Genomic DNA, 26,757 nt, shown 5'->3' on the forward strand with positions numbered 1-26,757 from the left:
CCATGTCTCCTGACAACCATATCCTACATTATTAAACAAGCCCATCATTTATATCGAAAATTAGACATGCATGCCTCCTATTTCTGGCCTAAAAATTCCATAGAAACTTATCTTGACTTTGGGAAAACCCACTTAGAGGAGCAAATTTTCCGAATTCAACCTCCATATATAGAGAACCATTACAAGTGACTATCAAATATAAATTAAATAAATGGTATTCTATATAAATACATGTTTGATTAAGTTATAATAACTATGCACAATAGTCCAATATCTAGCGATGAACAAGTGGACTTTTAATTTATGTTTGTATTGTTTCGTTTTCAGACAAAAAGAGATTTGGAAAAATTAGTAGACGAAATCAACGCTGGAAGACCCCAATGTCCCGTCGGACTGAACACATTAGTAATTCCTAGGAAACCTTCGACTGCACACGCTTCGGATCAAATGAACCAACCCTACGTTTACCTCAATTGCGGTCACGTCCAAGGTGATACATCAATTATTTTCCAGATTGCAACGGCACGATAATCTTATCGATTTTCATTTTAAAGATTTACAATGTAAAGTTGTTTCTATCAATTGGCATTTCCATCAAAGACACGCTCTACTCAATTGTTTGTAAGACTGTATCGATTTTCAATTGAAGACCTATTACTTACAATTAATTCATTGCCATTCATGCCACCTACATACATGCATATAATGTTTTCACTTTATGTGTTGTAATATTTTAATCGAGTGTTTTAATTCAAAATTTAGGTCATCATGATTGGGGTCAAGACAAAGAATCGGGAGCACGACGCTGTCCAATGTGTTTGTGTGTTGGACCTGTCGTTCGTGTTTGCATGGGCTTAGAACCTGCGTTTTATGTAGACAACGGTCCACCTACTTTTGCATTTAATCCGTGCGGACATATGGCTACCGAAAAAACTGTTAAGTAAGTATATAAATCGATTTCATCCTCTTTTTTTTGGCTGTAAAATATAAATTCATGAATTAATTGATTATTCTTCATCGTTTTTAGATATTGGGCGAGTGTTGATGTTCCACATGGTACGAATGGATTCCGAGCCATATGTCCCTTTTGTGCGACACCACTCGAAGGCAATCCGGGTTACTTACGTCTCATATTTCAAGATAATCTCGACTGAATTTAACTGTTTAAATGTGAGTATTTCATTATAAGCTAGCAGAAGTATTCAATAATCTTAGATATTTAGGACAATTCATTTAAAAGTGTCTGGAATTGAAGCGACGAATGAAATTAGAATGTTCTGCACACTTGGGCGAATGAAAAATATCGCTTTGTCTGAAGAAAGCTTTTGATTCTCAAGGTCTATTCACATTGGCACAGCGCAGATAAACAACAGTATGAAAAGTGTTCTTTGGTACATTCTACATATTGTTACGTATACTAAAAAGAGCTGTCGGATTAGGCCGAGTAGCATCTCCGAGACTATGACCGTTATCTTTGGTTTCGTTGATTATCTGCCCCCGAGTGCACTTAGCGGGGGTAGCCGTCTCATTCCGGTAGAGTTCTCAGAACCCGTACCGTGGGACCGAATGTCGTGGGAATACATATCCTAATACGTGACTATACAATAGACAAACAGATTAGACGTTCTGAGAGATCTACCCCTTATAAGGCGGTACTTAGGCGATATCAGGTCATTCTGAAATGAGCACTGCCAGTGCGTGTATCTCCTTAATCATCAATAAATGCTGTGAAACGACTTTGGCCTTTTACTTGGATCCTCCACCCGCCCCTACGCAACAATATGTTCCGTAATGTGTATGTAACAGCAGTGGTTTACCGAAAAAGGTCCAGAGGGTTATTTTGGGACGTCGCGTGCTGCCTGTCCAATGCCTCATTTTTTTCGCATGTTTAAAAGTATCTAAAAAAAACCGCGTGCCACATTCACCCATAGCCCACTTTTATTATTTTCTAGAAATATCTCGAAAACATTAAATATAATGTTTTGCGTTTACAAATAAATAAATAAATTTATCCTGTTCTTCCGAGATTCTGGACATCTAATTAAAATAAGTGATAACAATTTATGAATTAAGTCAAAAAGAAATAGAATGAATAAATGGTAGAGTAAATGAGTCACATTGGGCTGTTTTAAACGGTAATTGGATTATTAGTCACATTGCGATCGTCCAAAAGACAATTTTTGCCATGAAAATCGCGAATACAGAATATTTGGCACTCGAGTTCTCGTTAGTATTGTTTCGTAGGGGTGGGCGGAGGATCCAAGTGAAAGGCCAAAATCGCTTCACAGCATTTATTGGGTGATTCAGGAGATCCATGCACTGCCCGTACTCCGCCCAGAATCTCCTCATATGGCCTAAGTACCTGCCTATAAAGGGCACGTCGCTCACTGCATCTTCGACGTCCGGCTACTTCCCCATTGTTTAGGCACGTACTCGGATACGCAGTCCCACGGTATCGCGCTGTCAGTTCTAAGAACTATACCGGGAAGCCGTGCCGTGCCGCCCACTTAGTTCATTCGGGAGTTTTCATTGTTAGCCGAATGCACTTAAGCCTGGAGATAATCCTCGAAACCAATTATCTCAAACGGTCGCACAGTCTCAGGGATGCGCCGTCTCACGCTCGTCCGGATTCTGGGAAATAGCCGGGATGCTAGTCGGCCTAATCCGATGGCACTTAACCGGCGGCGTATGTTACAGTATGATAGTTATCGTTAGTATGATGGACTTTTCGGCTGCCAGATGTTCCGTTATAGAGATTTTAGTGACTTTTGGGCGGGCGCTTTGTGACCAATAATCACCGAACCGTTTAAAATAACTTTTATTCGGCAGAGCGCCACATCAAACTGTCCGTCATGATACATGTTACCAACTTCATCATTTATTCTACTCATGCGTGCCAAAATAATCATAGAAGCGTTCGTTCTTCTAACTTATACAACTTTATCTTAAAATAGTAATATAAAAAATGAAAGTAATGTATATATTCATGAATTACAAAATTACATATGTAATGTTTTCAATTTTTATTATTTTTCAGATTTCCGATTCAGTGATGACTACATATTATGCGAAGATTATTGGACTACGACGTGCTGTCGAAGGTTCGCCTTCGTTTACGTTATCATAAATACCCCTGCAAACTTCTCGTAAAATGCCATTAGTTGAAGAACAATATCGATTGCTCAGTTTATTTTATAATGTGCTGTTTTTGTTTCGTCGTTATATCACGTCCCCTACACGAGTGCCTGTTGGGATTTGCAGGGGGGAAATATTATAAATATTTCATATATATACATATATAGATAAATGGAGAATGCGTATGTGTGTTTGTGTGTGTGTGTGCGCGTGTAACTTTACTGTTCATCGGTGATGACCGTCATCAGGAGTATCTCCGCGTTGACTACTCGTGTTCAGTGTAATTTGCAGTGTAGAAGTTAAATAATGGGTTCAATGTAACTTAATTTGTATGAATTTTGTCGGAAGTGTGTACGTAGTCTTCTTTAAGTCAATGTGAGTGTGAGAATCGAAGACAAGGGATGATCATTGGTCAAGAGCCATATTTGATTATGTATTTAAAAAACATATAGTTAATTAGTATGCTCTGTACATAATAATGTTAATTTTATTTTATTAGTACGTTAGTCGCTAATCGCCTGAATCTGTTTTTCTTAATATTGTTCTTGTCAAATGTTTTTTTTATTATTATTATACTTTTTTTATTGGAATGTATACTGAAGGATTACACTTACGTTTTTAACATGTTCCTATGTTTTTTTCTTCTTTTTGTACTGTGTTATATTATTCTATATTCTGTATTTTAATCTTAGTCTTAATAACAATTCAACCCCTTCTTGATAAGATTTGTGTTTTCATAAAATTGCACTCGGAACGACAGCATGTCCGATCATTCAGTGTACAGACCGATTTAAAGTCATCAAACGAATGTATTAAGGAAGACCGTTTTAGGTTTGAGGTTTTCGTCTTATATTATTCCACCTGAGAACTTGTAAATCACTCTAAATAATTAATAAAAAAAAAATGGTAATTATTTATTTTCTTGGCTTCAGTTTTGAACTACAGAGAAATGAATATTTTTTGAAAGGTTTTTTATACACTTTGACATTTTGAGTGAAAGCTTACATTTAGCTTACAAAGTTGTTAGACACTGTGTAACATACGTATATTCGATTGTTACTTACCTCAACAAAATAATCGGTGACGGTTTACGGCTGCGTAAACTGTCTGTCATTGTTTAGAGGTTTTTGTTGCAATAGAGCCTTGCAGTATTAATTATACAATGTGGTCTTTAATACACAATAAAAACAATATGATCAAAATATGTACTATGATTTTTATTTACGTATCGTTGAATTGAAACCTTATCGACAAAATTTTATATACTAATTCACAATTGTAGTACTTTCCGTTCATTTTTATAATACGATCAATTTTTGAGTAAGAATCGCTTTGGAATGCAACATTGTCTGAGCCATCAGGTTTATCATCATTGCATCATCAGGTCCATATGACTATAATATAAGGACCGAACTATCAAATTGTCACCGTCTAGTTCAACTGTTGATAGTATTCTTCAACATGGCAATCGTCGAGGTCATTTCCGAATCATTTTCATTCCAAAAGTGATGATTTTAAATTGTTATAACGATTCTTACTTAAGGAATGATGCTCGCACAATTTTACGACGATCTTGTGTAATCCAGCGGTCGATTGACGTTAATTAGCGATTCGTTTACGTAAGGCTTTCGTCCATTCTATTCTGATCGAATTATTGATATACATATATATTTAGATAGCTATTTGGGTCGTTTTAAAATATCCAATTTTTCAGGTAAGCGGGGCTTGAGATTTGTTCTGTGTTGTGTGAGAGAGAGAGAGAGAAAATAAACATTCAGTGTGACGGATCGAGTTTTCGTGATTGCATTCGATTGACATATTGAGCGGCCTTTAAAATGCGAAAAGTTTTAAATAGTAGGTAGTCATCGCCAATTTTTATACTTGTGTAATTGTGACGTTCACGTTTATCGGATGTAGAAACGGGAAAATGTGGTGAGAGGGTAAGAAGCGAAGTAAAATTATTAGTCACTTAAACGTCGTGTAAGGAAGCTTTTTTACTATCATGTTTTAAAATGCAACTTTGACGGTAAGCGATAAGACGAATTAATCTTTCAAACAGACCCCGTCAGTGTGTTTGAAATAGACGACATATTCTAAATTTTAACGTAACCCGAGCAGCGCAAATGCATTATTAGGATTGCCGGCAACGACGATTATCGATGGATATTTGAAATATATAAGGGTGTAGAAAAATCACAGCACATTAATCTTAAATATTGAATTCATTTCACTTACCTACATATTTCAGCTTAACGAATTTCTATAAAATAATTGTGTATAAAAAAAATAAATAAAAGATGTGTGAAATTCATAGTACAAATTTGTACAATTAATATCTTTTTGATCGATAAATTGTCAAATTTTATTTTTTTAAAATATACGAATGTTACCATTCTATGCAATTGTAACCATAGTAGATTCTGTTTGACTGCACGAGCTGTATCTGATTGTTTGGAGGCCTTATTTGATCAAAAGTTAAAAATCCAACTCAATATCGGCGATTTTGTTGTTCACCATAGCTTTTAAATTGTACATTGACGACTATAGAAATATTTTTTCAAAACAATCTCTCAATCTATTGTGCAAATGTTAATTAAATTGAAGAAGAAATAAAATATAAAAAAGGATATAATCAAAAAAAATATATGAATCCTTTAAACGCTCTTGCTCTGCATGATTATATTACAATATATATATAGTATTTTTATTATTATCATTGTACATGGTTAGATTGTATACACACATCCTATTTTGACTAGTTCAGTTAAAATGTCTATGTCCATTTGTAAACCTGTAAATATTCACTTGAAATACAAATGTAAAATATATAATGACTGTTTTTCATTGAATGCAATCAGTTTTATTCATTTTTTTTTCTTTTAAATACATACAAATCAGTTTGGATTAAGAGTAAAGTTTGAGCTTCGTAGTGATGACGATTCTCAAATGTTGATCGAACGACGTGCACACGGCGAGGCCCAGCTTGTCCGGACACCAGTCTAATGAATTGACGGGCTGAGTAGATATGGCCATTTTCTGAAGACGAACCAAAGATCCTGCAACTCCGCACATTTCACCGTCTCCGTCTTTTTTGTGACGTTTGTCTGGATATGAACTGTAATAAAAGCAATGCACTTTTAATTGGTTTATTATTGTTTCCATAAGAACAATGATTCCAACCGGGTTAGGCTAAAAGCAGGGGCGGCTCGTTCGAAAGAGCGCTGGTATGATGAACCCCCAGTCAAAATGAAAAAAATTATTTCAATATATTATTAGTAAAATAAACGAAAATCACGTTTTGTATAATTTATTCTACATACACTGATGAAACATATTTAACTAGCAGCGTTGACTAGTGGTTAGCATTTTATGCTTTCGAACACAGTGGCCACTGGTTACTGCTAGCCAGGCCTTGGTTTGTGACTCCAGGTCGATCGTTTACTATCAGAGTTTGATAGTAAACGATCTTAATTTTTAAGTTTCCAGCTTCTCGAACATGTAAAATAGATAGAATAATAGTCCATACAATTGTTCGTGCCGAGCCTGGTGTGTCAACGATCTATTTCGAGTGTGCGTTTTACTTTGCACTCCTATTGAAAAATTACAATACAAAATTTCATACAAAAACCAATGAAAGAGTAAGAGAACACGAGTGTTATCGACACGTGAAACAGATATAGATAAGCGCTCCAGAGTTGCGATTGATTCCGAAGATTTCCAATCCCTCAGTCGTCTCTTATTGCATTGTCCTTCAGGTAGTAAGTTTATGAGGGGCGTATGGAGTGAACCGACGAAATCGTTGAAGACATGACTATTCAATATGACGGTTAAGAAGGAAGTAAAGCAGCAGCGAACCAACATGTAGTTTATACACGACTGTTTATTATGACGGTCGGGAAGGAAGTTAAGTGGGATGCTCCAACATGATCGAATCAATGCCAATTACCAGGATAGCGACCATGTAGTGTCCCCACAAAGTATTGATTGTTTTCATATTTTCGGTTAAACGTCTTGGGATAATTTCCTCGAATACTTCCTACATATGACGATTTTTTCTTTATCTGAAGCTCATTGTATTTTTTTATTAAGCTACTATTTCATATATTTTTTTTTATTTAGTCAGCACTAGTTCGGTGGTTGCGTTAACCTTTCCACCGCGTACGACTACTATACATGTCCTAGCGAACATGCCCTCAGCGCGCGAGACACGCATAGATGTCTTGGAAGTTCCAACCTGTATAAGAGCCGTCTATTGTGTTAAAATTTTATAACTTGGTTGAAAATATTACTAAATGTATACTTAACCAAATTCAATAGATGGCAGTAGTCAAAAAAAATAAATATAGGTTGTAAAATTCAAAAAAATATTACAACCTATATTTATAGTCGAAAACGAGATAACAAAATCCGCAAAAAAGCAGCCGCGTACAGGGCATGTTTGCTAAATTTGGTGACACGGGCAAAGGGTTAATGCTAACCACCGAGAGGTTCCTGGGTTGACCTCGATTGAAAAGAATTTATTCGGAATTATTTCTGTAGTACTGCTGGTCAGACTTGGGTATTTGTGACTCCAAGATGATCGTTTCCTATCAGAGCTCGCCAATTTATCTGATTTCATTGTTGAAACGATTCCTCATCAAATTGGCAAAACCATCCAACTCACTATTTGAATATGAATTAAAATTTATATACGTACAAGTTTAATACCATATTTGTCGTTCAGGGACAACTCGTAATGACACCATGGGAAACGTATAGATAAAAAAGTAAACCAATTTTGAACCATAAAAACATTAAATTATGTCAATTAAAAGTCCAAACTAAAGAAAAACCATAAAATTAATCAATAATACATACAACCAGTAAAAAATTACATTGCTTACGTTTGTTGTATTTTCAAATAAATAAAATAATGCCAAACCATCCCCATTTTGTTTTGGTTTGCACTTCAGCAAGTACTACAAGAAATAAAACAACAATTTCTTACTATTGCCAAAGTAATAAATGTCCAGTTCCAGCACAAGTCATGAATAATTCTCTATTTTGGGGCAGGTGGCGGCATAGCCAAACCGTTCCATTATTCTGCTCACTTTCCACTACCTGAAAAACAATTACAAGGATATCACAAATCAAAGATTAACGCACTTTCTTACCGGCGGCATTTTGACAAAAATTCAAACCAACCTGTGCAAAGCCTTTTTGATGATGTTGCGTCCTCAAGTCGAACACGTGAAATTTACCTTCTAAAGTTGTAGCGACAAGTTTGTTCATCGGAATATCTCTCCTATCAAATTCAACACTGCAAACCTATAAAAGAAATGGATGAGCACATGCATATGCATTGAAAGTAACATCAAATAACAATCGAAAGCGCATACTCCATTCTTGAGATTGCACTCCCATCTCAGCGACATGGTGCGCAGATCGAACATCTTCAAATCGCCATTATCATAACCGGCGCAAACTATCCTCTCAGTATTATTATAAGAATTGCCAAAGGCCACCGTCCAACAGTCTCTTTTAGTTTCACCGGGATACGGCTCCATGTTTGCAACGGGTTTCTCTTTCTGCCGTTGATCCCACACCTTAACAGTACCTAATATATAAAAGAATCATTGTTCAAATCAAATCATCTCCAACACTTCCATTCTTCTTTGCTTTGAGTAGTCCTTATCTGTCCAACTTTTAAGTATTTTATATATATATATGTATACAACGTATTTCATATAGTAAAAATCAATCATACCATCTCTACTACCGGTGACTATTTCAGGTGCTCCACAGTTATTCGCATTGCCTCCGATGCCATCTATACAATTGATCATATCTTTATGGTCCTTCGCAGAGTAAACAGTGCTCAAGTCTTCGAGGTCCCTATATAAATAAAAAGTGTATGTTGATGTGAACACTCTAAGGTAATAATTTACATCGGGTTCAATGCTGACCAAATATCTAGATTGCCTTGGAAGTCTCCGGTGGCCAGTTGTCTGCTGGTATGGCTCGAGGCTCCGAATGTGCAACATTTGAGGGCGTTGGGGTGTTCACGTTGTCTCGAAGGCTGTAAGGTGCCTTCCTTAACCTCAAACAGGCGTAGAGAGCCGCAGCCTCGGGGCTGAGCCCCCACGACCACCAATTTCGTGGAAAGGGGAACCCATCGACAGTCGAACAACGAATGGTTGAGGTTCAGCTCGCTGTGGATAAGCACTTGAGGCATTCGCATACCTTCCATGGTTGACACCTGACACTTGTTTGATTGGTTTCCATAACAACACTTTCGTACGATTTCAGTTTGTAGGTCGTAAAAGTCGACCATGGTTTAACATGTACATTTTTTTTAAAAGGAGTAATAAATGATTTCACATGGTTTTGGTTACTTTTTGACTCTTATTAACCTTTGAAGGAAGGAGCGTCGAGATCGATTGAGTGTCCTGAACTAGGGTGGAGTAAGACCCTAGTATTTTTTAATCAAAATACAGCTTTTCTCAATACAAATGGGTTCAATATAAATCTTATTAATCATTTTATACATCAACATAAAAAGTTTTAGTCCTGTTTTTGACTATTTTTGTATTAAAAAAATAACGACAAGCATCAACACGCAAGCGCGCATCGGTAAGACCAACAGGCAACTGCACGACTCAATAGCCACGCGCCGAAAGCGACGAAAACAATAGCTTACGAAAATATAGCAGTCTCTTTCTCTCGAATTGATTCATCGATCAACAAGAATATGCAAGCGAACAGTCAAAAACGTGACTTATCGCTACCGCCTTTAAATCATATGTACTTTGGAACGTAGAAATGTATAAATGTATTTTTTACGGTGTACCCCTTTTCTAAATCATACAAAATCTATTAAAATAAATTTCTTGTAGTTCATTCTAGGAATACAAGAAATATAGGGTGTAGAGCTTTGAAAACCACATAGTTATTACGAAAAACGTAATAATTGGGGCACTTGCATACCCCACTTCGGGGAAGGAATGGTTAAACCGGATCTTTAAATTCCGCTGCAAAGTCTTTTTATTGTGTCTAAATTACGTAAAATTTTTTGACATTCCCTTATACAAAAAAATCGACCTGTAATATTTTCCTGTCAACATGAATTTATAGGCGGTCGATCAACTCATTAAAATTGGATTAAAAGTAGAACAACGAGTTAAATAAAATGGGTTTTGCCGGATCATTACTTAATTGAATTTAGTTTTATTTGAAAAATCATAGTTTATCTGTTAATTCTGAATTTTAAAATATTTTTGTTCTTACAAGTAGTGTTCCCAAAGATCTCATTTTGGACCATAATTATTTTTTCTATTCATTAACTATGTTGATTTGTTTGTCTTGATATTGGTATTTTATTGTATGCAGATGATATGAAAATTTCGGTTCGGTAATTATTCCAAATTATATACAAAGAGCGATCTCGCGCACGTCACTAAAATCTCGATCAAGTAACATCTGGCATCCAAAAACTCCATCAATCGAAAGCTAACCGCTTGAAATATTATACTAACGAGAATTCGAGTGTCAGATATTCCGTATCCGCGATTTTTGTGGCAACGATTGCCAATCGTGCCACAAAATTTGAGCAATAATCCATTTACCGAAAATTTATTTGCTTCTATGTTTGTTTGACCTTTCAGCTTCCGTAATGATCATATGAAGATATCTGGAGGAGCAGGTACAAAGGGAACATGAACTTATGTTATGAAAGATGCAGTCAAAAAGTCTTGTTTTAATAAGCAGCAAATCTTATTAAAACGATTTCATCTTCTATACTCAGGAAAATAAATTTCCATACGCTCAAAATATCATTGAAATTGGGTTAATAATAATAAAAAATTAACTCTTCAACTTTTCCAACTTTAATATGACATTCGGCCAGAAATATACAAACACATACATTTATGCACTTATGTACATACATATATAGTTTTTATTATTAGATTTTTTTTTCTTCAAAATATCACTCCCCCCCTCTTGAGAAAACCATTTTCATTTCCATTCAACCAAAGAGGTGGCATAATATTAAACGTGTAAGATTTAAAGTCTATTCATATTAGCTCAGCACGTACCGGCAACTGCACATGACCAGTAAGTATACAAATTGTTCATTGGTACATTATACATATGTATATGGATGCATATGAATGCGTGAATACGCATACGCCATTGAAATATATGAATGTGTCCATATATAATGTACCGAAGAATACTTTCTGTACTTGCTGGTTACATGCAGTTGCCGGTACGTGCTGTGCTAATATGAATAGACCTTTAATAGGATAGGATACGTAGTAGGGATTGTAAATAAATAATATAGTATGTTTTGTTGTAGGAGAAATGAAACTCAATTGTATTACATGAATTAAATGTTAATATATTAAATTAAATAAATAATATTGCACATGATAACATTTAACACGAAATCGTGATTTTTATTTTGTTTTACATGACTAATATGGATAGATAAATAAAATGTTCAAAGATGGGCAAAAAATGAAAAAATACAGCAAGGACAGCAATGAAAATCCACAGACCATTTATACAAATACAACTATATAGTACATACATACATACGAGTACATACATAAATTGAATTCAACATCAAACATAAATATTTATTGTCATGGGTCTCTTTCGAATGTTATTTTTCTTTTTGTTTTGTGATTGTTTATATAGCCATTATATGGGAAACGCTACAGTTGTAAGCCAGAACCTATTTATTGGCCGCTTGAACCAACTTCAATCGGCAATAAAATAGTGAAGAGGAGTATAATTGAGAGCATTTAAGGTTGTCAAGTAATAGGAGTATTTAAGTAAAAGGGTTGAAATTTTTTGTACTTCAAAATCCAAGTGGCTTATAACTGTAAATACACTGGCTAATAACTATAGCGTTTCGTCCATAGATATTTTAGTAAACGGTGCATATTGTCATGTTGGTATCGTCGTTCACGAAATGTTACTACAATGATATTACATTGAACACCTACTAAAAACATTGTAGTATTTAATGGAAGACTTGTTTTCATGTTTTTCGATTGTTTGCCTTTAAGCGCACCAAGAAAGTTCTGGGTCTAGAAAGTGCCTGGAGGACACGGCGGGGCCTCGGGGGTCCCTAGGGGGCAGAGCCCCATGCAGCAGCTCGCACATGAAACCAATGTAAGTGATGGCGAGTCTCAAAGTATCGATGTGGGAGAGACGCTTCTCATAGGCAAATGTTGGAACCTACGCAAATCAAAAACAATTTAGGAGAATATTCACATTCATCTTGTTTGCGTGAGTTAAGGGCTGAAGACAACCCTCTACCATTGTACTCATGTACTTGCAAATTCGTCACTTCTATGACGCCATCATATGACTCCTTCGTTGTCGTATGATTAATATTAAGAACAAACGACTAACCAGTAGAGATAAGACGCACCTAATATTACAAGTACACCATTGATACACGTAGTTAATGAATAAGACTATTATATCCACCACACCCATGCACCGACTAACCAAGATTGTACAACACGTGTCTTCAACACATTCATTGTTTGCTAAAGAGTATATAAACTCAACATTGTTAGAATTTAAGTTAGTCTGTAATCAGCTCTTGTACCGAATATTAAAATAAATTATTATTTTTTATTCAAATTGTTCGTCTGCAATTCTTTATTGGCGCAGTCGGTAGGATATCTTCAAAGTGTGGATCTTCTCAACGGCTAATTGGGAAATCCTCTCCGAGCAGATATTCTGAAATGTGTGTTCAGAAACCAACTTCAGGATAGTTATACAACGGTTTATTGTGTAACTGTTCACTTCGGCGGATCATCGAAGAAACGAAGGACGTTACCCAAACATCAGCGGTGACTTGAAATCAACTGATTTCGAGGCGGGTTTCCATCCCTTACGTCCAAGAACCTACAGACAACGGAAAGGAGGACGTCATCATCCACTTCCGACGGATTATCGGAGAGACGCTGTCTTGGATTGTAATGCTGAGCATGTAAGTGTTCATTATTGTCGGTATTTCTCATTCATGAAGATTTTCCGTAGATCCTCTTCTCACCCCCACAAGAGTAACAACGGTTTATTGTTAGATTCGGACTCATTAGAAAATAAGAATAAAAATAAAAATAAAAATAAATATTAAAAGAAATTATTAAAAGAAATTATTAAAAGAAATTATTAAATGAAATTATTATAAGAAATTATTAAAAGAAATTATTAAAAGAAATTTTGAAAGAAACTTTGAGTAAGATGGCTAGTCCATTAGAAGAACTTACATATTAATTTACGCGTATTCGATGTTATTAAAGAATAAAAATAATAAGATTAAAATGAGATAGAAAATAAAAATAATTGATCGTAATTTTAAAGAAAGATTTAGTAATTTGTCAGAAAATATATTCCTGAATAAATTGTTTATTAAAATTAATAATATTATTAACGCGAAGATAGATATGAAAATTAAAGTAATTGAACGTAGCAATAAAGTTTATTTATTTATTTTTTTAAATATACCAGGAAGGCTTAACAGGTAAACCCCAAATGCGCCTTCCTGGTCCACATAATTATTACATTATATTATTGTTGGTCAGTATATGTACATATATTACAAACATCGTATTAATACGATAAATAACGATGAATAACTTTCATGTAACAATACGAATTTTATATTCGATAAACAACCACAGAGACATCTATGGTGAGCAAGAAACCTAAGATATAACAATAACTAAAGGTTCGCAACAGAAAATTGGGAAGGAAACGCCAATTTTACAGGAATCGTTTCAATGTAAATCAGAAACATTGGCAAATTCTAATAAGAAACGATCGACCTAGACAAATCAAGGTCTGGCCAGCAACGAGACTTAGCGGGGAATCGAACTCGTAACATCAAGTTCGAAATAATTCTACATTCACCACTAGACCACGCTGCTAAATTCGCAATCAAATTTAGATTGCTAAACAAAGTATTATGCAAACCTAAAGTAAAAATAAAAATCACTCTTAAGAGATATAAAGGTAATGTTGACTAAACGCGATCATAAAATTTTAAATAATGAAGAAACATAAACTTCAATGTACTTATAAAAATAAATTAAACATTCATTCAAATCATAAAAAAAAACCACTAGCGTATCTAACAAGATATAACAACACGTATAGTTTAAATAAAGTAAAGATATAATACGTTCAATGAATTATATCAGAATCATCGATGCTAAGAAATAAAATAAAAATAACATACGCGAATATATTATAAAAAAAAAAAACCAAACAATAATAATAAATTCCACTTATTACATTTAATTAACAATGTAATTAAATATTAAATATTTTATAAGAAATTATTATTACCATAATGAACCCAACAACAAGTTCATAGATAATCTTCCTGAACCTAATATTCATACTAATTTAGACCAATTCGTGGACAATGAAATCGAAGATGAGGATTTTCAAATAAAAGCCTCAAAAGACCAATCGGGTACTTACATAGAATATATAATATTATATAATAATCATGACGGTCGAAAACTTCCATACATATCGCAAACATGAATGATTCTCAATTAAAATTCCTAATCGGTTCTGAAAGTAGTGTATCATTCATCGATCCAAAATATGTAAATACATAACACCGATCACAATCACCACTGTATTCAGCAAACACACGCTTAATAAACAGATAACTTACGATTACATTCAAGAGCTTAATAATGATTACCCAATAACATTCATTGTATTTAAATTCCACAATTACTTTGACGGACTCATCGGATTAGATTTATTAAGAGAATTAAACGCGAATATTAATTTAAACACAAACAACTTGGAAACGCCCAACGTTATCGTTCATTTTTCATACAAACCTAACTATATGTCATCTTTATACCAAATAGAACCTGGTTGTACAAGAACGTGTAGGCTACCAGTAGACGTTCAAAACGGAGACATTTTAGTACCAGATATAAAAATCGGAAATCTTAATATATCAGGCTGAGTATACCAAGCTTACGAATACTAGTCAAATAGTCGTTAGCAAAACTAATTTCATGCAATCCTTTGTAGTAGAACAATTCTTAAGCACGTTCGAAGTGAACTCTGTCATTTTTTTCTTGGGTAGTCCACGATTTGCAAAGAAATTAGTCAATGCTTCGAGTACATTTATACTAGTTCTTGACTCTAAGATTTTAGCAAATGCGTATCTGCTGAATTTATCTAAGACTGTTAAGAGGGCTGTATACCCGAAACCTTAATTTTGTTGCCGTTACTTTCTTCGATATATATATTGAGTGAATGTACAGTAACGTGCAGAGAAATCGCATCACTTTCAATTGTTCGATGTTTTCGATTTTTTTTAATTACATGAAGCTATACACAAGTTTTTTTGGTTTTATTATTTGATTTCAACTATTTAACATGTTTTACGATTAAAAAAGATTATTTATATTTTTAAATTAAGGCAAGATACGAATTTTAAATAACATGCAAAATAGGGCATTTTTCTTATATGTATTTCAAATGTCTCTAGCTAAAATAATATTACAGTATATATTTTTCTATGAATTAAAATACATAGGCAATGGACATATGACGACAATAAATAGTAATATAATAATTACTAGACTACCGTCTTGCTTCTATGATGGGATGGATACCTGCCGGCAGGGACAATACGACTTTTTTTAGTATGTCGTCCGAAATTTCTTCAAACCATACATTTTCAACAGTTTTTTAAAAATAATTTGCCCCAGGGTGTTTTTTTTATTCCCTTTGCTTTATAATAGCCCATAAATATTTGATAGGTTGTAAGTCGGGACTATTGTCTCGTGTAAACCAAAAAAACTCGTGTATAGCTTCATGTAATTAAAAAAAATCGAAAACATCGAACAATTGAAAGTGATGCGATTTCTCTGCATGTTACTGTATATATTAAGTGAATGCGACAATATATATTGTTGCGTAAGGGTGGGTGGAGGATCCAAGTAAAAGGCCAACAGTCGTTTCACAGCATTTATTGATGATTCAGGAGATACACGTATTGCCACTGTTCAGTCCAGAATGAATTATATCGCCTACGTACCGCCTTATAAAGGGTAGATCTCTCAGGACGCCTAATCTGTTTACCTGTTGTATAGTCACGTATTCGGATATGTATTTCCAAGACATTGGGTCTTCCCGTATCGATTCTGAGAACTAACTAATAACGGTCATTGTTTAGCCTAAATGCACTTAGAGTCCAGATATAATCTTTGGAAGTAAGTGCATGCATTTAGTTTACCGATAACAGATATCCGTTGGTCTAAGTACAACTCGCTCAATCCACGGCGTACGTAACAATATCAATATATATATATTGAGTGAATGCGACAGTTTCGCTTCGACCAGATAATATGTATTTTAAATCAACAAAATCAAAGTTTCGTATTCTCCTATTTTCTCCTCCAAAACTGGACCAATTTTTAAAAAAATTTCATCATCGGTATGAGAAAGATATTTTCTGTGCAACTATGTGCGTATTTTTTTTTTAAAGCACGCTGGACTCTTTTCGTGGGTGTAAAAAAGAGGTGATTTTATAGATGTTTGGCGACTCCTAGCTCCTATAAAAAATAACTAATCAAAAAAATAAAACGATAGATGCATCCCAATAGTGGATATCCATAGCATATTAAAAAATAGTTTCTCTAGTGACATAATTGAGGGAGGGAGAAGTGTAATACGTTTGTATGGACAAGGCGCTGGTGTCCAGCCCTCTTAAGATGTTTAAGTTATCTATGTGATAAATAGAGGTAGGATAGCCAAGGTGCCGCTCATTGTTCCATTGTTGTAAATCCTTTGTAAAAAAGGTTCGGCAAACCTTTAATAATGCATTTACAACATTTGAACAATACGCGGCACTCTTTGGGTCCGGGCTTAAGTGATAAATGTCTACGTTTAAAATCTCTAAAGGTTGTTTTGGTGATTCAGTTAATGCAAGTTTTTGATTTGTAGGGTGTCGTTCGTATTTTTTGTTTGACAAACTTCACAATTATTTATCGTTCTAGTAATTTTCGATTTAAAATTGTCAAAGTAAAAATAACGTTTCAATTGAGCTGTTGTTTCATTGATTCCTCTATGGTTGTGTTTTGTATGATATTCTTTAATCGTTTTATCTTGTTCGTCAGTTTGTTCTATATCTTTTAAAATTATTGAACTCTTTACTACTTTGTAGTTATTAAAGAAATGTTCATGTGTTTCCCTAATAATTTTGAAAGTTTGGTTACAGTTGCATATAATACAAGTGATCTTACGCGGGTTAATTAATTTTTTAAAATAATCTATCACATCTCTTTTCGTAAATGAATTCTGAGTAATGATTCTACGTCTTTTTGATTTGAAAATTTTTTTAAGTGTATTTCTGTTATTTGATTATCGCTTACGAAGATGATTTGTTCATTGAACTAATTTATGGGTTGTTCGGTGAATTTAATTCCGTTTGCTATGTTTTCTTGTCCTGAGTGTACATACATACATATGGTATCGAGATCATCTGTATCGTCTACATTTACTATTAGTGATATGTTTGATCGCGTTAAAATGCTATTTGTTTTAATTGGTGATTCATTAGCATGAAGTTCTATTCTACTAAGCGCGTCTGCGTTTGTGTTGGCTTTTCCCTTTTTGTATTCGATTTTATAATCAAACTCTTCTAATTTGAGTCGCCATCTCACTAATTTAGAACTTGGTTCTTTCAGTGACATAAGCCATTCTAGAGGTTTGTCATCTGTGATTAATTTAAATTTTCTTCCGAATAAGTAAGGTCTAAAATATCTCGTTGCCCAAACGATAGCTAATAATTATTTTTCTATTGTGGATTAGTTTTGTTCAGTTTGTGTCAATATTCTATGTACTAGCATAACATATTGATTTATCGCTTCCAATAGTGCTTTGAGATAATACTGCTCCTAAAGCGTCAGTTGTTAAAACAAATGGTTTAGAAAAATCTGGGTATTGAAAAATGGGGTCATTACACAATAGTTCTTTACATTTTTCGAAACATTTAATGTATCGCTCGTTTAATATTACTTTCGCGTCTTTCTTTAAGGATTCTGTCATTGGTTTCGTGATTTTAGCGAAATCTTTTATAAATTTCCGATAGTAACCAATTAGTCCTAAGAATGATTTGATTTGTTTTTGAGTCTTAGGTATGGGAAATTTGTTAATTGCATAAGTTTTATCTGAGTTTGGTTTTACTCCTTCTGGTATTACTAAGTGTCCTAAAAATGCTACTTCGCGTTTAAAGAATTCTGATTTGTCTAATTGAATTTTTAAATTAGCGTTTCTTAATCTGGAAAATACTTTATCTATGCTTTCCATGTGTTCTTGAAGTGAAGTGGAAAATATTATGATATCGTCCATATAAATTAAACAAACTTTGTTAAGGATATCTCGTAAGACATTGTCCATAACACGTTGAAATGTACTGTGTGCATTTTTTAATCCAAATGGCATTCGTATGTATTCGAAATGTCCATTGTCTATTGTGAACGCTGTCTTTTGAATATCTCTAGGATCGAACTATATTTGGCGAAAACCTGAAGCTAAATCTAGGGTAGTGAAATACATGCATTTTCCTAACTTATCTAATATCTCCGTGATGTTGGATAATGGGTATTTATCGTCAATGTTTTTCTCATTTAATTTTCGATAATCTACGACTAATCTCCATTTGACTTTTCCCGATACATCTTTCTTTTTCGATACTATCCAAATTGGACTTGACCAGTGGCGTAGCGTAAATTCCAGGTGCTTCCCCGCAAAATATTTTAAGGCGCCCCCCCCTCCCCCTATATATTCATATTATTTCCTTACAGCAAAATAACTTTCCAAATTAATAATTCATACCTTTTTTATGTATATACCTATGTGTATATCGAAGTGCATTAATAGTATTATCTGGACGATCAACAAGCAGTGCACAATCTGTTTAAACATAAAATAACTTATGGTGAATCTTTCTTAAAACCTTCCCACCTGTAAATTTTGAGAGAATTCTCAGCAAATAGGTTGAAAAATGGCACTGACGTTCAAAATATGGAAAAAGAAGGCAGTCTTCCAGCCCTATTGGCATAGATCAATTGTATTTTCAGGCCACAGTGTCATATTGGAGTGACCTGTGAAGACACTGTGGTATACTTGTGTATTAAACAAATAAACAAATATTAAACACAATGAGGATGAATTAAAAATATAATAATGTATGTACATTATTATATTTTGTCATACATTAAGTACATACAATAAAACGAGATGCAAATTGATAAGAGAGGTTTTAAAAAAATATATTACAAAGAAATATCAGAACAAATAAAAAAAATCTGTGAAAAAGGCGCGCCGCTTTGTGGCGCCCCTCAAGTCTCGGCGCCCCCCCCCCGCATTGCGGGGTCTGCGGGCGCGGTAGCTACGCCACTGGAATTGACCATGGAGAAATGCTAGGTCTTATTATTTTTTGTTGTAAAAATGATGATATTGTTTTCTAACTTCCTCTTTATGCATTTCTGGATATCTATAGCTTTTTGTATAAATAGGTAAATCATCTTTTGTGGTGATCGAATGTTTTACTTGATTAGTGAAGTTGAGTTTCTGTCCTTCTTTAAAGAAAATATCTTCATACTGTTTGCAAATTCTTAAAATATTTTCTCTCCCTTCTTTATTTAAGTATTCGATTCTAATAAGATATTGAATGTTGATTTCCGTTTTTGTTTTTACTTCCGAAATGTTGTAATTATGAAATTCGTTATAATATTGAAATGATTCTACTTTTAAAGAATTTTGGCATCGAACACCATGTTGTCCCACAGAGAAACTCAACAGGAAACTCACCAGTTGAAAGATTACACTCGACTTTGACAGAAATATACAGAATCATAACACAAACTAGTGGAGAAATAAAAACAAAAGAATTAAAATTATCAGAATCGTTAATAACTTATAATAACTCAATTCATTCAGTAACCAAATTAACTCCATACGAAATAATGAACGGACATTTAGAAAAAACGGGATTACTAGATACAATTGATAAAATAACCATACCAATGTATGAATACGTTAAAAAGAATTAATTTTAAAACGTAATAACGAATACAAGGAAAAAACGATAAACAAATTAAATGAAAATTTATCAAATCCAAAAGAATATGTAGAAAATGAAACCATATATCATCGCGATAAACGTAGAAAAAAGGAAGTATTTACCTTTATATAATAAACAAATTGTTAAAGAAAATTTAAGCAAATTAATTAAAACAGATAAAATTAAAGTACATAAAAATAAAATTAAACCGAAACGCGAATTTCAGAATAATCTCAAAACAGATATTGCAACCGGGCGATCTTAGTCATATACAAGTAAAATTATCGTATGAACACACATACGAATTAGTCGAACTTCAAGGTCGTTATAATGAATGATGAATCTAAGATAATCTTCAATATAAAAATTCCTAACTACTATGTGGAATCCAGTAAACTATTCCATACAAAATCCATCTCTGTCAACGGAACCAAAACCATCCTTACTCCCAAAGGGCCGGGCCGCACCGTGCAACTTTGTCGGCCGACTAGTCGCGCCACACGAAAAAATGTATGGAAATGTGTGCGACAAACAAGTTGACGGGTGCGGCATGTCCCTTCTACCTGCATGCGTTGGTCTGGTCGCCCTCAACCAAGTTTTTCGCGAATTGAGCGGTGCGGCCCGGCCCAAACCTTTTATTGTAATGAATGAGTTTTACTTTCAATACTTGGACACACGCTGCCGAAACATCGAAGGGATATACTTTTGCAATATGGATTCTCCAAGAAAAACGTCGAGCGAGATGTGCATCACAAAGCTAATCACCAACCAACATGCACATTATGAATTAACGGAAACACACGATAGTGAATATGTTGAAATTATAGAAGCCAATTATCTATCAGTTTCTACTAAAACGCAAATATAATTCAGCAGCACCTGTTGAACTATAAACAAGAACATTATGGGAACAATATTAATACAATTTAAAAATTGTACGATACGTATCAATAAAGTATCATATCCAAGCAGAATAACTTCAACTCTCGATAGTGTGAAATTAATAACGAACATCTTCACACCACTTAGCATCACCAACGTAGCATAATTACTCAGTTTAAAACAACTACAAGTGTATAATATAAAAAATAGAAATTAAATACAATTAGTGCGACACCAAACAAGTGACAAGCTAAATTACTCAAAAGGCATTTTGTGCGGAATCATATTCCTAGTTCTTTTGTGTTTTACGTGTATTATCATAAGACGAAAAATCAAGAAAAGGACAGAAGCAACGGAAGCGGCTATACCAATAGCTCCTATCGTTTATTATCAACCACCAGCGTTGACCCCAATCCAACTTCAATGGGAGTTGAGTCAATCTAAGAAGGGAGGAGTTAAGGGCTGAAGACAACCCTCGACCATTGTACTCATTCATCTTAAATTCATCACTTCTATGACACACTCATTATGACTCTTTCGTTGTCACATGATGTGTAATAAATATAAAGAACAAACGACTAACCAGTAGAGATAAGACACACCTAATTTTATAAGTACACCATTGATTTATGACGCACCTATGTAATTAATAGCACTATTCATATGTACTGCACCCATGCACTGACTAACCAAGATTGTACAACACGTGTCTTCAACACATTCATTGTTTGCTGAAGAGTATATAAACTCAACATTGTTAGAATTTAAGTTAGTCTGTAATCAGCTCTTGTACTGAATATTAAAATAAATAATTATTTTTCATTCAAATCGTTTGTCTGCAATTCTTTATTCGCGCGAATGGCGTGCGTCCCTCATCTGCGTTCCCCTCTCCCCTCTCCCCCCCCCCCTTGGCTCACCATAAGATACGAGAGTGAATAGACCTTTAATAGGATAGGATACGTAGTAGGGATTGTAAATAAATAATATAGTATGTTTGGTTGTAGGAGAAATGAAACTCAATTGTATTACATGAATTAAATGTTAATATATTAAATTAAATAAATAATATTGCACATGATAACATTTAACACGAAATCGTGATTTGTATTTTGTTTTACATGACTAATATTTATAGATAAATAAAATTTTCAAAGATGTGCAAATAATGAAAAAATACAGCAAGGACAACAATGAAAATCCACAGACCATTTATACAAATACAACTACATACATACATACATACGAGTACATACATAAATTGAATTCAACATCAAACAAATATTTATTGTCATGGGTCTCTATCGAATGTTATTTTTCTTTTTGTTTTGTGATTTTAATTATATAGCCATTATATGGGAAACGCTACAGTTGTAAGCCAGGACATATTTATTGGCCGCTTGAACCAACTTCAATCGGCAATAAAATAGTGAAGAGGAGTATAACTGAGAGCATTTAAGGTTGTCAAGTAATAGTATTTAAGTAAAAGGGTTGAAATTTTTTGTACTTCAAAATCCAAGTGGCTTATATCTGTAAATACACTGGCTAATAACTATAGCGTTTCGTCTATAGATATTTTAGTAAACGGTGCATATTGTCATGTTGGTATCGTCGATTATGAAATGTTACTACAATGATATTACATTGAACACCTACTAAAAACATTGTAGTATTTAATGGAAGACTTGTTTTTATGTTTTTCGATTGTTTGCCTTTAAGCGCACCAAGAAAGTTCTGGGTCTAGAAAGTGCCTGGAGGACATGGCGGGGCCTCGGGGGTCCCTGGGGGGCGGAGCCCCATGCAGCAGCTCGCACATGAAACCGATGTAAGTGATGGCAAGTCTCAACGTCTCGATGCGGGAGAGACGCTTCTCATAGGCAAATGTTGGAACCTACGCAAATCAAAAACAATTTAGGATAATATTCACTTTCGTCTTGTTTGCGTGCCAACCTGTCTTATTTCTCTCTAGTTCTGTTTCGGCCGTTAATTGGATTATAAATGAGAGATAAACTCACCTTCCTACGCAGCTTGTCGAATGCTTCGTTCAGGTTAAACATTCTTCTCCTTTCTCTGATGTTGGCTGCACGGCGCTGCGCCACCGAAGCTACTCTTCTTCTTGGCTTTTTGCCCCCGGAGGCGCCCCCTGCGCCCCCACGACACCGACCACCACCCAGAGCGCCGCCGCCCCAAACTGCACACAATCAATATCATTAATTTCTATTTACATATATCAGCCTAATGGGGATGGTGAATTTCGCGATATGAAGCGAGGATAACATATATAACGATTTTACGAATTTGGTTAGGAAAAGGTTGGTAACGAAAACAATATTCTTAAGCATATATTATCTATTCAATACGGTGCTTGAGGGCGTTTTCAGGAACCTGCAATGAGACACAGTGGGAGTAAGGGCCGGGCCGCACCGCTCAACTCGTGAACAACTTGGCTGAGGGCGACCAGACCAATGCATGCAGGTAGATGGGATATGCCACACTCGTCAACTTGTTTGTCGCACACATTTCCATACAATTTTTTCGTGTCGCGCAACAAGTCGGCCGACAAAGTTGCACGGTGCGGCCCGGCCCTAAGCATTAACGGTCGCTTCTCGAGTCATCAGCTGGACAGGTGAAGTAGGAAAGTAGGATTAAAAACTAACGTAGATGAGACCAAACTAATGTTCAATAGTTATTGCATGCCTGATAGTATTTCATTAGATGATAAAACAGTAGAAGTAGTAAATAATTATTTATATTTAGGTCAAGTAATAGACATGTCGAGTAGTAAAGAAGAATACACAAAGAGACGTATGAAATAAGGATGGAGTGTATTTGGACGAATGAATGTTGTTTTAAAATAAAAAATGCCACTCTGCCTGAAGAAAAAGATCTTTGATCAATGCGTTTTGCCAGTGATGACTAAAGCCCGGACCCAGAGGGTGCCCTGTATTGTTCAAATGTTGTAAATGCATTTTTAAAGGTTTGCCGAACCTTTTTTACAAAGGATTTACAACAATGGAACAATGAGCGGCACCTTGGCTATCCTACCTCTAGTGATGACTAAGGATAGGCGCTTGGGTTCTATTTCCCAGGAAAGAGGGGCTGCCTATCGTCAATTTCTATTGTCCTAGAAAGCTAGAAAAGGTTGACAATAGAAATTCATAGAAATAGAAATAGAACCCGAGCGCCTATCCTTAGTGATGAAGTATGGATGTGAAACTTGGGCATTGAACGCTAAGATGCTACACAAAGTTCAATGCACTCAAATAAGTATGGAATGCTGTATGCTCGGCATAACGAGGAAAGACATGGAGCGGAATACATGGGTGAGAAATATGACAAGGGTAGTGGACATAAATTGGATGAAATAAAGAAATTGAAATGGCAATGGGCCACATGGGTGGAAGAATAGACGAAAGGCGGACAAAAGAAGTGCTAGAATGGTACCCGAGAGAATAAATAAGAAGGAAGATGGGTAGACGAAGTTAGGAAAATGTGTGGGGTGAGATGGATGAGAGTTGCGCAAAACAAAGACGAGTGGAAGTGGGCTGGAGAGGCCTTCATCCAGCAGTGGATGATGAGTGACTGTAGATGATGATGATGATGATTATCTACAGAGTACAGATGGATTTACACCTAAGACCTATGGGTGCTTATATACATATAACTACGTATGTTATATTAAACATACGTCAGTGCTGTCTCACCAATTTCGGAACGAAGGGTTTCCAAAAATATATTATTTTTGTGCAAATATTTATTTGCGCAAATATATTGTACGTATATTTACGGAGGACCAAACTATAATGAAATATATATTAATATACAATTTTAAAAAAGCGCCACTGGAGAATGTTTTCATCAAGACATGTATTTAAACTATGTATTTTACTTAGTATTACGTATCCGGAATAGCTTTTATATGGAATAAAATTATACAAATTTCATACATTTGTTTGTGGGTGTAATACTACATATATACTCGTACATATATACATATACTGTGTAATTTTTTATTTGATTTTAATTCGTTGTTAAATGCTACCAGCAAGGAAAGTGATCTGAAAAATACTGTCATACAGATTTATGTGGTTAATATACGTAAATATGTAAGTTTCATTGGTTAATTAGCTATTATTTTATATGTAAATAAATATACATATGTACATAATTTACAATCAAATTCAAAACTATTAACTTCAACATTTTCAACTACATGAATCTTTTTTATGCAATATAACAGCAAATTCATACAAATTTTACAATAGAAAATAATAGTAGAACTCTTAACCCAAGATTTAATCTTGAAAATGACGGGGTTGAACTAATAAAAATATTTTTATTGTAGGTTTAGTAAGTATATTTAATGGTTAAAAAAATAAATACTATTAACTATTACACTGTTCGACACGAAAAATGGTTCAGATACAAGATATGACATTTCTTATAGATCTATGCCCAGTAAACACGAATCTGGTAATAAAAAATGTTGATTGGCTCGAGATTCAGAGATACATATGTATGTGTTCTTTAAATCGCGTGATTTTTCTATATCTTGGTGTTGTTCGTTCGATGTCTCAAAATCTGTCAATTTCCTGTTCAAAATGAATATTGGAATCTATAGTCAGGTATTTTATCTTTCATTTTTAGTACTTTTCAGCTTTCAAATCTCTCTAAGTAGTCTTCCAGTTGAAATCCAAAGTCAAAAGTACGTATTTTCACTTGGGATTTTTTCCCACTTTTAATACTATTTTATATAGAGTATTTTCTATTGAACCATGTTTATTGGGATAGTGTTCAGGCCACACTATTTTTTGTTTTCGTTTAAAGGGGTTAATTGGAAGTGTGCTGAATTTTAAATCGATAAAAGTGCGAGCTAAAACCTCGTACTAGTATTTATTCGTATTTACCCGAATCTGAATTGAATTAATAGGGATAATATATTAAATTGTCTTTATATGAGAATAAAATTCCATTTAGAAAAATCATATATCGGATTTTATTTAATTTGTAATATAATTTCTTCTTTTGATTTTGGCTATATTTTTGGCGCTATTTATATTGCCTATATATTATTAAATTTTCGTAGTTAGCTTTTATGTTTTCAATAAAAATTAAAGATGTATTACGTAAAAATTAAATTTAAATACAAATAAATCAGAACTTATGAGTACATTTACTGAATAGAAAAATACAAATAAAAATGATAAAAATCTTACCAAGATCCGGATGAGGAAATCCAGCCAACAAATCGGGATAAGCCGGCGGCTGATGATCAGCCCACAAAGATCCGTAGCCAGTCAAATCTCCACCCTAAATGAATATTTAAACATTTTATTAAACACTGAGACCTACAAATTAAATTGCACAGTATTTGGCCATAAATAAATATTAATAATGATAAAAAATAGTAAAAAAAAAAAACACACCGTAGAGTTATTCCAAACGTGCACTGCGTCACTTGGTATGGACATTTGTGTTAAAAATATATGTGATTAAACGGGATTAATCGCGATTCAATAATTATAATATAATAGAGGGGACGAGTATGTTCTTGTTTCGACGTCGAAATATAAACTGAGTCCATTTCCTGGTTTTTCAGCTCTTCTCGAACGGGGGTGAGATAAAAT

The 26,757-nt window shown here is 34.3% G+C and overlaps 3 protein-coding genes across 3 annotated transcripts in view; 1 reads left to right on the top strand and 2 right to left on the bottom strand.

Moving 5' to 3' along the window:
- Pli (E3 ubiquitin-protein ligase pellino) overlaps positions 1–5,955 on the top strand; it is a 79,205-nt gene extending 73,250 nt beyond the window's left edge. Inside the window, exons 6-9 of the mRNA XM_077443808.1 lie at positions 328–490; positions 763–940; positions 1,028–1,170; positions 3,038–5,955. Coding sequence (XP_077299934.1) covers positions 328–490; positions 763–940; positions 1,028–1,154 — 468 coding nt within the window. The 3' untranslated portion in view covers positions 1,155–1,170; positions 3,038–5,955. The remainder of the gene's footprint in view (positions 1–327; positions 491–762; positions 941–1,027; positions 1,171–3,037) is intronic.
- A 12-nt stretch (positions 5,956–5,967) lies between these two features.
- On the bottom strand, positions 5,968–9,480 carry Wdr92 (dynein axonemal assembly factor 10). Its single transcript, XM_077443809.1, has 6 exons — positions 9,081–9,480; positions 8,882–9,009; positions 8,514–8,731; positions 8,320–8,442; positions 8,123–8,235; positions 5,968–6,250 (listed from the first exon to the last, which is right to left on the bottom strand). The coding sequence occupies exons 1-6, from the start codon at positions 9,446–9,448 to the stop codon at positions 6,040–6,042; spliced, it is 1,161 nt and encodes a 386-aa protein (XP_077299935.1). The 5' UTR covers positions 9,449–9,480; the 3' UTR covers positions 5,968–6,039.
- Positions 9,481–21,120: 11,640 nt separating this feature from the next.
- Positions 21,121–26,610, bottom strand: LOC143921323 (uncharacterized). The gene is made up of 7 exons (XM_077444571.1): positions 26,557–26,610; positions 26,347–26,440; positions 23,146–23,321; positions 22,855–23,021; positions 21,502–21,642; positions 21,230–21,317; positions 21,121–21,138 (listed from the first exon to the last, which is right to left on the bottom strand). Exons 1-7 carry the CDS (start codon positions 26,599–26,601, stop codon positions 21,121–21,123), a joined length of 729 nt encoding a protein of 242 aa, XP_077300697.1. The 5' UTR covers positions 26,602–26,610.
- Positions 26,611–26,757: the final 147 nt, after the last annotated feature.

The sequence above is a fragment of the Arctopsyche grandis genome, chromosome 13 (assembly GCF_051622035.1).
Source record: "Arctopsyche grandis isolate Sample6627 chromosome 13, ASM5162203v2, whole genome shotgun sequence".
Classification (NCBI taxonomy): domain Eukaryota; kingdom Metazoa; phylum Arthropoda; class Insecta; order Trichoptera; family Hydropsychidae; genus Arctopsyche; species Arctopsyche grandis.